The following is a 14,372-nucleotide window of genomic DNA, read 5'->3' on the forward strand; positions in this document are numbered from 1 at the left end:
ATATGCAGAGATTTCCTACTCAAAGCATCAACCACTACATTGGCTTTACCAGGATGGTAACTAAGCTCAAAATCATAATCCTTAAGAAACTCTAACCATCTCCTTTGTCTCATGTTCAGCTCCTTTTGACTAAACAAGTACTTAAGGCTCTTATGATCACTAAACACCTCGAACTTAGAGCCAAACAGATAATGCCTCCAAATCTTAAGGGCAAAAACTATAGCAGCCAACTCTAGATCATGGGTGGGATAATTCCTCTCATGAGTCTTAAGCTATCTAGAAGCATGGGCCACCACTTGGCCATTCTGCATCAACACTCCGCCTAAACCCATCTTTGATGCATCACAATACACCTCAAATGGTTCTCTCGGGTTAGGCAAACCTAGCACTGGAGCGGTCGTCAATCTTTCCTTAAGGGTCTGGAAACTATGCTCACATTGGGTATCCCACACAAAAGCTTGACCCTTACGAGTCAGTTTAGTCAAAGGTAGAGCCAACTTGGAAAAACCTTATATGAATCTCCGGTAGTATCCTGCTAAGCCTAGAAAACTCTTAATCTCAAAAAAAGACTTAGGACTCTCCCACTTAAGAACAACTTCTATCTTAGAGGGATCCACAACTATACCCCCTTGAGATATCACATGCCCTAGGAAACTAACTTTCTCTAACCAGAATTCACACTTGGATAACTTAGCATAGAGTTGTCGGTCCTTAAGGGTATGCAACACAATCCGCAAATGTTCTTCATGTTCCTCTCTAGTCTAGGAGTATACCAAAATATCATCTATAAATACTACCACAAAACTATCAAGGTAAGGGTGAAAAAATCTATTCATGTAGTCCATAAACACTCCTGGAGCATTAGTTACACCAAAGGGCATGACTAGATACTCACAGTGACCGTAATGGGCCCTAAAAGCAGTCTTGGGTATATCCTCAAACTTCACTCGGATCTGATGATAACCCGACCTAAGGTCCATCTTGCTAAACACACAAGCTCCTACCAGCTGGTCCATAAGGTCATCTATTCTGGGCAAAGGGTACTTATTCTTAATCATTACCTTATTCAACTGGCGGTAATCCACACACAACCTCATGGTTCCATCTTTCTTCTTCACTAACAACACTGGGGCTCCCCATGGAGATACACTAGGCCTAACAAACTGCTTATCCAACAACTCCTCTAACTGTTTCTTAAGCTCAACTAACTCTATAGGAGACATCCTATAAGGAACTATGGATATGGGTCCAGCACCAGATACTAAGTCTATGGAAAACTCTATCTCTCTCTCAGGTGGCAGACCGGATATATCCTCAGGAAACACTTCCGGAAACTCTCTAACAACAAGGAGGTCACACATAGAAACCTTTGTCTCTACTTCCAGGCTAGACAAGATCATGTACACTTGAGCATCTTCCTTTAAAGATGTCATAACTTGGTTGGAAGAGATAAACATCATATCCTTACTCACTCCAGAATCATCAAACACCACACTTTTATCAAAACAGTTCAACAAGACATGGTTAGAAGATAACCAGTCCATACCAAGAATAACATCAATCTGACTCAAAGGCAAACAAATCAAATCAATCAAGAATGTTCTACCGGAAATCTCCACATGACAATTCAAACACACATAAGAAGTTAACACAGAACCAATAGTAAGGGTCTTTACCACTAGATCTTTATTGAAAGAACACACAGAAAGCTTAAGTTTTCCTACACACAAACAGGATATAAAGGAATGGGTGGCACCAGAATCAAACAACACAAGCAAAGGAATCCCATTTATGAAACATCTACCTTGGATTAGATCTTTGGATTTCGAAGCTTCAGCACCATTAAGGGTAAAGACTCTTCCCGTGGTCTTTGGATGTCTAGTTTGGTCATTCGGGCCTCCACCATTTTTCTCTTTCTTGGGTCGTGAACAGTCTATTTGAGTGTGTCCCTTTTGTCCACAATTAAAACATGTTACGCCTATATCAGGACAATTCGAGGAGATGTGTCCTGGTTTACCACATCTGTAACAAATGATATGAGTGGAGAAAGTATTGGGTTTGCTACCACTACCGCCTGCAAAGCCCCTAGCAGCAGTCCTCTGATTGTCATGGCAGTTACCATATTGCCTAGGAGGAGTCGAATATGGTTTTCCTCAATGTTGAGGCCCATTCTTTTTATTCCTCATTGGACCTGTACTCCTATAATAGGCCGCCCTGTCTCTGGAGTCTTCATCCCAAATCCGACACATATTAACCAAAAGTGGGAATTGACGAACACCTTGGTTATTCACAGCTTGCTTCACTTCAGGTCGTAAGCCATTCAGAAACTTTACACACTTGGAACTCTCACCATCTTTCCCTTGATAATGGGGAAAGTACCTCACCAGCTCCTCAAACTTGGCTGCATATTCAGCCACAGTCATACTTCCTTGCTTAAGCTCCAAGAACTCCATCTCCTTCTTGTTCCTAACATCCTCGGGAAAGTATTTCTCCAAAAACACTCTCTTGAAGACATCCCAGGTCACATCTTGACCTTCAGCCTCTAGGCATTGGCGTGTATTCTCCCACCAATACTCAGCCTCTTCCACTAGAGTATATGCACCAAAAGCAACCTTTTGCCCCTCCGGACATGCCATTACTCGGAAAATTTTATCAATTTCCCTTATCCAGTTCTGAGCACCATCAGGGTTGTATCCTCCATTAAAAGAAGGAGGGTTATTTCGTTGGAAGCGGTCCAACCCTTGGTACTCAATAGCTCCACCAGCTTCTCCTCTATTCGGATTCCCTATAGCCTGAGCTAAGGCTTGAAGGGCAACCACTATCACATGATCATTCTATCCAGCCATCACTCCCTATACTCACCAGGGAGTCAGACATGGAAGGAATACACACAAACAAAGAACCACACAACAATCACAACCATCACAAATTCCTACTCAGTTACTCTTGAGAGTTGATGACTCAAGACATTAACACCCACTTTCCATCATTTGCATTTTCTGATCGCTTGTCATATCATTCCATTGCCCTTCACAAATTATACAGGTGGTCAGTCTGATAATTCATGACCCGACATTGAAATTCATGGTATAGCAGACATCAGAAAAACAAATTCAATATAACTACAACAATCAAATCTCTATAGCTCATAGGAACACAACTAGTGAGTAACTGCTAATAGCAAACAACGAACATCAAACATCAGCAAACAACCAACACCAAGCATTCAACAAAACAACCAGAGAATGCACAGAAAAACATAGCAGCTCATAACTCACTGGCCGAAAGGTTCGACCTGCTCTGATACCACTAAATGTAACGACCCGCCTCGTCGCTACGGTATCCACACTCTAATATTCGATTTCAATTTTTATAAAAAGAACTCCCTTAATTTTTGCTTATGAAAATAGAAGTGATTTTGTCACAACATAAATTCATCCAACAATACGCCATTACTTAAGTGAATATGCATAATTACATAGAAACAATAATTCGGTACATGTCATACACATAACGAAAAATAAATTTGTTCATAAATATAATTAAAATCCCAGTTTTACCTCTTTACCTCAAAAAAATAAAACTTAAAAACCAACTACGAAGGAGTTGATTACAAAACACAACTCTCTCCCAAAATAACGCCAACGTCATCACGTCGGCTCGGCGGCTCCTCACCAGAATCTTACTCCCTACACCCTGCCACTGTCATTCTGCTCCCACGAACAACGTTCGTGATCATCACAAGTATCAACCACACGATACAAAATTGCAAGGGTGAGTTCATTATAAAAAGAACCAATACCAATTCCAAATAACCACATTTAGCAAGGAACATAAGCAAACATGATGAGCATACACAACAATCATTATTCAACACTCATATCCAACAAATATTCATCATCCACATCCAACAATTACTCATCATCCATCCATGGACCCAATCAAGACTGCATAGAATGATGCATGCACCTGACTCAACACTCAGATGCAATGTGGTATGTACCAACAACAATCAAATCTCAAGAAATAGCCTAAGCGTGTCCACACGATACTCTCACTTAGGGAACTGTGCTGAGTTTTTCGAGACCACCCGGTTGTGCACATAACAGCCCCCCTCCCATCGGTGATCAGCCTGGGAGCCCAAAGGTGTTCCCTACCAGGTGACAGCTCCCTAGTACAAATTACACTTGGCCACAGTTACTCTATTTCTTGTGTCGTATGAGCTATGATCATGACCAAAAGTAAGTGCCAAAGACCATGGACCAATTAAAGCGCCTAAGTATCCCCTCAGAAATGCTTAGATTCTCTAACCACGCTAGTCACCCACGTCTGGGCCATCCGACAAGGTCAGTGCACTCTACCCCCCATGACATACACTCCATACGACGTATGATTGTGGCCAAAAGCTAGAGTCAAAGACCCTGGAAGGTCAGTGCCCAGTTCCACCCACAAACATACACAACATCCAACGTATGAACGTGGCCAAAAGCTAGTGCCAAAGACCCTGGAAGGTCAGTGCACAGTGCCCCCTACGAACATACACAACATGCATATGCCAATGAATTTCCTACATCAATCAACATTCCATTTCCATGTCATTCACAACATAAATATCATCTCATCTCAATGACGTTATCAACAACAACAGAAACCTCATTTCGTATTCACATATTCATCAATAATAACAATTCATGTTGACATGGTCTTTATTAACAACGTCATCTTAAATCAATATCATCATAATTATCATTATCATCACATATCAATTAAAATCTTTAATAACAACATCAACAACAAATCGCATTTTGCACACACACACACACACACACACACACACACACACACATATATATATCGCATTCCATTTGTCAAAAACATAGGTTCTCCTGAAAAAAAAACCAGCATGCATATCAATAACAATTTTATCACATCCTATTAGTTAAAACGTAATTTTCTTTGAAGAAAAATCAGGATGCAACAAGGAAAGGCAGCTATCCTCATAGCTAGGTTCCCTGACCCTAGCTATGGTGTTAAAACGGTAAATTTTATAACAGACTCCCCTCACCTATTGTGAGCTACCCGTAGTTTCCTCGTCACGTCACTTGGAGATGTCTTTTTCTTTTCCGCTCGTCGGTTCCACGCAATCCTCTACCATATCAAAACGAAGGAGACTTAATATGGATTTCAGAAAACAAAGCTAATAACAGTGCTCTGGGTCAAACACCCACATCACTACATGAAAGAGCTGAGAGCATTTCGGGTTTTACAAAGGAACATCATTTGGAAATTTTGACCACGCCAATGTGACCGGGGTTAAGTGTAGGTTACGAAAATAACATGCATTTCATGAAAGGATAATGTTTACAAAGTGTCTTTCTCTAGAGTTTTTCAAAGGGAGCATAAGACATGCAATGGCGGTTCCAAAGTCAGAAAAGATGCAAAGACAAGCTGAAACTAACAAGAAACAAGCGTAGAATCATGGTTACCTCGAAGGAAAATGAAAGGTCGGACTAGGGTTTCGTTCTCTCCCGAAACCAGAGCCAAGTTGGAAGATTCCGCTTCGATCGAAGGGTTCCTCTCAGTGTGGGGTTGCAACGGAGAACAACGACGGTTTGTGGTGGATAATGGTGGCTGTGGGTGATGGAGAAAATGCTTGGGACGTTAGAAATGGCTTTGGAAGAAAGAAAGAAGAAGAAATGGTGTTTTTCCTAAGCTACATGAAAGCAAAGGCTGAAATGCTTAAATGAGAAATGCTCTCAGGAACGGAAGCTTCGCGCACACTCCAGACATCTTCTCAACGATCCCAACGGTCAGATCGTGGACAATTGTCTTGTGAAGCTATAGACCAAATTTCGAGTAGATCCAACTGTTAACGGAGGCTGGGCAGCGTTTTTACCGAGACAGCTCATGTAGCTTCCTCAAAAAACTTCATTAAGAGGCTTCCTCAAGAAGCTTCCTAATGGCTTCTTTGAGAAGCTTTCTCAAGAGGCTTCTTTTAGAAGCTAGATCCTTATCTACCCACACCCCTCTATTAACTAAATTAACCTCCTTGAAAATAATTACGGATAAAATAACACAACAAATAATCAAACATCAAACATAATTACTAATAATATATAGATATATATAGGGTGTTACAGTAGCCACTGCTTCTACCCACTTGGAGACATAGTCCACAGCTACGAGAATATATTTATTGCCAAAGGATGGGGGAAAGGGACCTACAAAGTCGATTCCCCAACAGTCAAAGATTTTCGCTTCCATTATATTCTGTAGGGGCATTTCATTCTTCTGGAAATTCCTCCATTCTCTGGCATTGATCACATTCTAGTGCATGTTGATGGGCATCCTTGAAGAGTGTTGGCCAAAAGAATCCTGATTGTAGGACCTTAACTACTGTTTTGTCTCCACCATAATGTCCTCCACATGGTGAATTATGGCAATGCCATAATATGCTCTTGGCTTCCTCCTTTGTTACACACCTTCTCAGAAGATTGTCAGCACCAACCTTGAACAAATGTGGATCATCCCAGATGTAAAAATGAGCGTCATGCAGGAATTTCTTCCTTTGCTGCTCAGTCAGATCCTTAGGGATGATTCCAACTACTTTGAAGTTAGCCAAGTCAGCAAACCAAGGTCTCTCATTTATCATGAATAGGGATTCATCGGGAAATTCATCTCTTATGTCTAGCTCTTTCAAAGTCACCTCCTCATTAACCAGTCTTGACAAGTGGTCAGCTAACAGATTTTTAGAGCCTTTCTTGTCTTTGATAACTAGATCAAACTCCTGAAGTAACAAAATCCATCTGATTAACCGAGGCTTGGAATCAGCTTTATTTAGCAAATACTAGATGGCTGTATGATCAGTATAGATGATAACTTTCGATCCCACCAAGTATGACCTGAATTTCTCCAATGCATAAACTATTGCTAACATTTCCTTCTTGTGGAAGCAAAGCTTCATGATGAAAAAACAATGATTCAAAGGTGTTTTGATGATAACAATGATGACAACAAAAGATGATGACAAAAGTGATGAACAAAAAGCTCAAGTGAATCAAAGAACATCTCAAGAGAATCAAGAACAAGTCAAGAGTTCAAGAAGAAAGCCTACAAAAAAGAATCAAGATTCAAGATTCAAGATCTCAAGAATCAAGATCAAGATTCAAGAATCAAGAATCAAGACTCAAGATCTCAAGAATCAAGATCAAGATTCAAGACTCAAGATTCAAGAATGAAGAAAAGACTCAATCAAGATAAGTATTAAAAAGTTTTTTCAAAACTTTGAATAGCACATGAGTTTTTGACAAAATCTTTACCAAAGAGTTTTTACTCTCTGGTAATCGATTACCATACTGCTGTAATTGATTACCAGTAGCAAAATGAATTTGAAAAAGTTTTTCAAACTGAATTTACAACGTTCCAAATATTTTCAAAAGGTTGTAATCGATTACAATGTTTTGGTAATCAATTACCAGTGCCCTTGAACGTTGAAATTCAAATTTAAATGTGAAGAGTCACATTGTTTCACTCAAAAGCTTTGTGTAATCGATTACACTTATTTGGTAATCGATTACCAGTGTTTGTTTCTGAAAAATCTAAAGATGTAACTCTTCAAAAAGGTTTTGACTTTTTCAAATGGGTTTTAAGTCTTTTCAAAAGTTATAACTCTTCTGAATGGCCTTCTTGACCAGACATGAAGAGTCTATAAAAGCAAGGCTTTCTTTTGCATTTTCAAATCAAGTCTTTCTAAATCAATCTCTTACAATCCTTTACAAGCCTTGAATCTCTTTGAACTTCTTCTTCTTCTTTGTACCAAAAGCTTTCTGAAGTTTTCTGGTTTTCCAAACCTTGAAAACTTGTGCTATTCATCCTTTTCATTCTCTTCTCCCTTTGCCAAAAAGAATTCGCCAAGGACTAACCGCCTGAATTCTTTTTGTGTCTCTCTTCTCTCTTTTCCAAAAGAAGGAAGGACTAACCACCTGAATTCTTTTGTGTCTCCCTTCTCCCTTGTCAAAGAATTCAAAACGACACAGTCTGAGAATTCTTTTGATTCTTCCCATTCCCTAATACAAAAGCGTTCAAAGGTTTAACCGCCTGAGAATTCTTTTGTATCCCCATTCACAAAGTATCAAAGGTGTAACAGCCTGAGATCTATGTCTTAACACATTGGAGGGTACATCCTTTGTGGCACAAGTAGAGGGTACATCTACTTGGGTTTGACTGAGAACAAGAGAGGGTACATCTCTTGTGGATCAGTTCTAGTGGAGGGTACATCCACTAGGTTCAAAGAGAACAAGGGAGGGTACATCCCTTGTGGATCTTTGCTTGTAAAAGGTTTTTTACAAGGTTGAAAGAAATCTCAAGGACCGCAGGTCGCTTGGGGACTGGAGGTAGGCACGGGTTGTTGCCGAACCAATATAAAAACTCTTGTGTGTTTGTTTCCTTCTTCCCTACTCTTTTACTTTCCGCTGTGCATTTAATTTCCGCTTTTACTTTCTGTTAAGTTTCTCTTCTACTCCTCATTCTCTTAACAATTTAGTAAAAGCCTTAAAAGAGTAATTTTTTAATTGGTAAAGGTTTAGGAATAATTAATTCAACCCCCCCTTCTTAATTATTCTGAGGCCACTCGATCCAACACTTCTCTGTGGTAGCATAATTCATCTGAGCATCATTCAAAACTTTGCTAGCATAGTAAATAGCATGGAATACTCTACCCTTCCTCTGGCCCAAGACATCACCTACAGCATAATCACTTGCATCACACATTAGCTCAAATTCTTGGCCCCAATTAGGTGTTGTAATGACAGGAGCGGACACTAGACTGGTCTTAAGAGTGTTGAATGCTTTCAGACAATCTTCATCAAACAAAAACACAGCGTCCTTGTTAAGCAAATTGCTGAGCGGTTTGGCAATCTTTGAGAAATCCTTTATAAATCGCATATAGAACCCAACATGCCCAAGAAAACTTTTTACTCCCTTAAAATTTACCGAAGGGGGCAGCTTCTCGATCACATCAATCTTTGCTTTATCTACTTCAATCCCCCTTGCAGAAATTTTATGACCCAACACAATGCCTTCTTGCACCATAAAATGACATTTTTCCCAATTAAGCACCAAGTTGGTTTCTTCACACCGTTGCAATACTCTCTCTAGATTGGATAGATAGCAGTTAAAAGAGGAGCCAAAGACGGAGAAGTCATCCATAAATACTTCTATACATTTCTCCACCATATCAATAAAGATTGCCATCATACATCTCTGAAAAGTTGCAGGATCATTGCAAAGGCCAAAAGGCATTCGCCTATAGGCAAACACACCAAAGGGGCAGGTAAATGTTGTCTTCTCTTGGTCATTAGGGTCTACAGCAATTTGATTGTAGCCAAAGTATCCATCTAAAAAGCAATAGAATGATTGCCCTGCTAGCCTCTCAAGCATTTGATCCATGAAGGGAAGTGGGTAGTGATCTTTTCTGGTGGCGTCATTCAATTTTCTATAGTCAATACACATCCTCCAGCTAGTGATAGTTCTTGTGGGAATTAAATCATTCTTCTCATTCCTAATCACTGTCATGCCTCCTTTCTTGGGAACCACTTGCACAGGAGTAACACAAGCACTATCTGAGATGGGATAAATGAGCCCTACTTCTAACAATTTAAGCACTTCCTTCCTCACTTCCTCTTTCATAACTGGATTCAGTCTTCTTTATGGCTGTCTTACAGGCTTATTGTAAGCTTCAATATTGATCTTATGCATACAATAAGAAGGGTTGATTCCTTTCAAGTCAAAAATGTGCCATCCAATGGCTGCCTTATGTTTCTTCAAAACCTTCACTAGCTAAGCCTCCTCTTCCTTCCTCAAAGAACTGTTGATGATCACCGGATTGGTTTCATTTTCTCCTAAAAATACATACTTCAGATGTTCAGGAAGGGTCTTCAACTCCACTTTAGCCTTTTCTGCTAAACTGTCCTTCTTTAATTCTTCAAAAACCACTTCTCCAGCAGGTTTTTCTTCTACACCTTCTAATTCCTCCAAATAGGTCTGCACTTCTTTTTCTTCTTCTATTTTCAGACATTCTATATTGTTATTCAGTGCTTTTTCAAGTGGGGAATGTAGTACCATGGCTCTAGCTACCATATATATCTCATGTTCCACCTTTTCTACTTTGAAATAGGCCTTGTGATCATCTGGGTGCTTCATTGCCTCAAATAAGTTGAATGTAACTTTATGGCCATCCACGCTCATTTCCAGCTTACCGTTCCCCATATCCACCACACATTTGGTGGTTAACATGAAGGGATGGCCCAAAATCAAAGGGATTTCAGAATCCTCTTCAATGTCCATAACAACAAAGTCTGCAGGGAAGGTAAACTAATGCACCTTGAATAGAACATCTTTAATCACACCATAAGGCCTTGTAATAGACTGATCTGCAAGTTGTAGTGTCATTCTAGTTGGCATAATCTCCAACTCTCCAATTCTCCTGCACATGGAGAGGGCATCAAATTTATACTGGCCCCCAAATCAATGAGAGCTTTACCAACCGACACCGAACCAATAGAGTAGGGAATAGTAACACTCCCAGGATCCTTATACTTAGGTGGAAGGATTCTTTGTATCACCACACTGTAGTTCCCTTCCGCCATAATGTTATCACTGTGGATATATTTGCTCTTTCTGGTTAGCAGATCTTTCAAAAACTTAGAATAAAGTGGCATTTATTGTAGGGCTTCTCCAAAGGGAATGGTTATCTCAAATTTCTTGAAGATGTCAAGGAAACGAGCCAGATGTCGCTCTTTGTCTTTCTTTGATGGCACCAGAGGGTATGGTGCTTCCTTCCCAGCACAAGAGACAACCTCTTTCTTCTTTTCTCTTGTAAGCTCACTCTTTGTCTTCCTTTCTCCCTCTATTTCTCTATTTCTTTCATTTTTTTCATTTTCTTTTTCTTTTTCTTCTTCATTTATTGACTTTTCTCTCAACTGATCCTCTTCTTTTTCTTTTTCTTCCTCTCCTTCTTCAATCACTAGCTCTTGCTTGTCATCACATGTCCTTCCCTCGTCCTCAACAAGGTTTGCCTTTCTGCTCTAGGTCATGATAGCTTTGCATTCTTCCTTTGGATTCTTCTCAGTGTTTGATCCAAAATTGCTAGAAGAATTCTCTGTTATCTGCTTGGCCAGTTGCCCCACTTGAATCTCCAGGTTTTTAATGGCAGACCTGGTGCTCTTATGATTTGACATTGTAACCTGCATAAATTGAGCCAAAGTCTCCTCCAGCTTGGTGGTTCTTTCATAGAGGCTAGGCCCTTGGTTCTAAGGCCTATTGGATGATCCACCTTGGTCCTTGTTGAACTAATTTCCAGGGTGGGACCTCCACTTTTTTTTATTCTGGTTATAATTTGAACCTTGCTGGTAACCTACATATCCACCTGCATTAAATCCTGGCATGTTTTGGTTTCCCATGTAATTTACCTCTTAGGCTGTGTCATCTAGGGGAATATAGCATCTAGATTCATGAGCTCCTCCACATATGTTGCAACCTCCAACCTGCAAAACAACTAAATGTGAAGGTTTATTAACCTACAATTGATTAGGCAACTTACTCAATGTTTCTATCAATGTCTTAAGCTGCTTAGCTAGCAACTTGTTTTGTGCCAGTAATGCATCTTGAGAGGAAAGCTCCAACGGGCTTCTCTTTGTGGGAATGTGAGTCCGATCACGCAAGATGGCATGATCACTTGCAGCCACGTTTTCAATGAGTTCCATAGCCTCTTCCAGGGTCTTCAATTTGATCTTCCCCCAGCAGAAGCATCCAACAACTGCTTGGATTGCGACCTTAACCCATCTATAAAAATGTGGAGCTGAATTGGTTATGAGAATCTGTGAGTCGGTGTTTTCCACATCAAGCTACGAAATCGTTCAAGTGCTTCACTTAGAGAGTATCTAGAAACTGGTGAAATGAAGAGATGGCTGCTTTTCCTTCTGCTATCTTAGACTCGGTGAAATATTTCTTCAAAAATTTCTCCACCACTTCATCCTAAGTCTTGAGACCGTTTCCCTTAAATGAATGTAACCATCTCTTTGCTTATCCAGACAATGAAAATGAGAACAAACTCAGCCTCATTGCATTCTCAGGCACACCGACAATCTTGGTTGTATTGCAAATCTCAATGTATGTGGCCAAGTGTGCATATGGGTCTTCGTTCGGCAAGCCATGAAATAGATTTCCTTGAATTAACTGTATCAAGGAGTGAGGGTATGTAATGTTGTGTGCTTGAACTTCTGGCCACGCTATACTTGTGAAGAATTACGACACAGTCGAGCTAGAGTAATCTTCAAGGGTAACCCTCCTACGTTAATCTTCAGCCATTATGTCAACCCTAGATGCACCTATTTCTGATTCTCTTGGCTCTGGAAAAATAGAAGACGACTCAAATGATTGAGGTTCCTCTAGAATTGGTGGTGCTGTCCTGTCCTACAAAATTTTTCTTCTTCTTTTTGCGTTGTTCCTTCTACAAGTGGCTTCTATCTCCAAATCCAATGGAGCTAAATCACTTGCAGAAAGGTTACCTTGCATACAAAACACTAACAAGAGCAACAGTTAACCAAATTAAGAGAAAAATAAATTTCGACTAGCTATTCACACAAAGATTAATCAAAGAATAAAGAATCAATGCCTACAAATGGACCTATACTTCCCAAATGGAAAGAAGTTCCCCGGCAACGGCGCCAAAAACTTGTTCCGCACTCACCCAACTGCGATACTGATCAGCAAGTGTACTGAGTCGCACAAGTAGTATAAAACGGTAAGAACTGAGTATCAAATCATAGGGAACTTGTTTCATTCAAAAAGCATTCATTTAGTAGGTAAACATTTGTATAAAGCTAGTAAATATAAAGAGAAGTTGTGTCTACAGTTCTAATTTAACTACAAAATTAACTATCTAAAGGTGAGAGATAAACAGATGATTATAAACATTGGGTCTTTCTACTGAACCTACTTGATGTTATTGAGTATTTTTCTCTATTTAAAGTTGTGTTTCATGTTATATGCCGAAAACAACTACCCAAACCAAGATCCCTCGAGTGAATGGGTCTAACTCTATCTAAACTTCGTTCTAGATCCCTCGTCGAACTTAGCCTAAACGAGTTGCATTAAAATTACAACATAATATGAACTAAATCCCTGCACTCCATGTCCAAACATACAGTTCTCTAGCTTGCTCTATCCAGTTCTAAGGAATTAAAACACTTTCCAGTGCTAAAAATCCAAACTTTACACACAAATGGGTGATCAAGCCACAAGCATGTAAGAATTAAGTGCAGATAGAAGCAATGAACACATAAAAACAACTTTAAATAGATAGTAAAGGATTTTACATCAAAGTTCAGCAGAAATCCCCAATAAGAGTTTTAGCCTCCCATTGCAAGTTAGCACCTTTCAGCCCAAGAACAAGTTTCTGAAGGATAATTAAGATTACAAAGTGGTGGGGATGTCTCCTCCACCTCTAAAAACCTAATAATCACTCCTAAACTTAGAATCTCTCAAAGGCTGAGGCTTTTCGTCCAAGCTCTTCTCTCTTGCTCTTTTTTCGGCTATGTTACATCTCTCCTCTAAGGAACTCCCTTATTTTTTGCCAACTTCAGTATTTTAACAGCTTTTTTATCCTGAATGCTCGCTTAGCGCCATTTTCTCGCTAAGTGTGAGTTAGTGAATTTTCACTGAGCGAGCTGGGCGCACTAAGCGTGAGAAGATACAAGTGACTTGCTGAGCGAGCTGATGGCGCGTTGGGCACGTGCATGAATGGCAGATTCTCTTCCAGATACTTCCAACTCGCTAAGCGAACTGAATGTCTCGCTTAGCGGATGTTACTCCCTAAGCGCATATGCCTTGCTTAGCGAGACACCAGCTGCTTCAACCTTCTTCTTCTTCATCCTTTAGCCTGAAACTGAAGTTGAACCACATTAATTCACAATATTGGGAATATCTACTGAGTGAAATTAAAATAAGCATAAAAATATATACAAACCTACAAAAAGAACCATAAATTGGGGAAAAGATATAAATTTAATGAAACTTTTCAATGCAAAAGTTAGTCGTAAATAACGACTACCAATGCCCTAATGATTGCATTTTGCACAAATGAATTTACAGAAATGCTTAATTGCCCCACATGTGGGGTCTCATGCTACAGAGTGACCAATGCGGAATGCAGTATTGATGCAATCACAAAAAATCAGCGTCCAGCAAAGGTGTGTTGGTATCTTCCAATAATACCAAGGTTTAAGCGATTGTATGCTAATGGTGATGATGCAAAAAACCTTACATGGCATGCCCACAGTAGAAAACCTGATGGATTCCTCCGACATCGAGCT

The 14,372-nt window shown here is 39.8% G+C and overlaps 1 protein-coding gene across 1 annotated transcript; it reads right to left on the bottom strand.

Annotated features, from left to right (window-relative positions):
- Positions 1-2,153: 2,153 nt before the first annotated feature.
- Positions 2,154-6,264, bottom strand: LOC114373032. Its single transcript, XM_028330587.1, has 2 exons — positions 6,139-6,264; positions 2,154-2,834 (listed from the first exon to the last, which is right to left on the bottom strand). Exons 1-2 carry the CDS (start codon positions 6,262-6,264, stop codon positions 2,154-2,156), a joined length of 807 nt encoding a protein of 268 aa, XP_028186388.1.
- Between the last annotated feature and the right edge of the window lie 8,108 nt (positions 6,265-14,372).

Source organism: Glycine soja, chromosome 11 (assembly GCF_004193775.1).
Source record: "Glycine soja cultivar W05 chromosome 11, ASM419377v2, whole genome shotgun sequence".
NCBI classification, from domain to species: Eukaryota; Viridiplantae; Streptophyta; class Magnoliopsida; order Fabales; family Fabaceae; genus Glycine; species Glycine soja.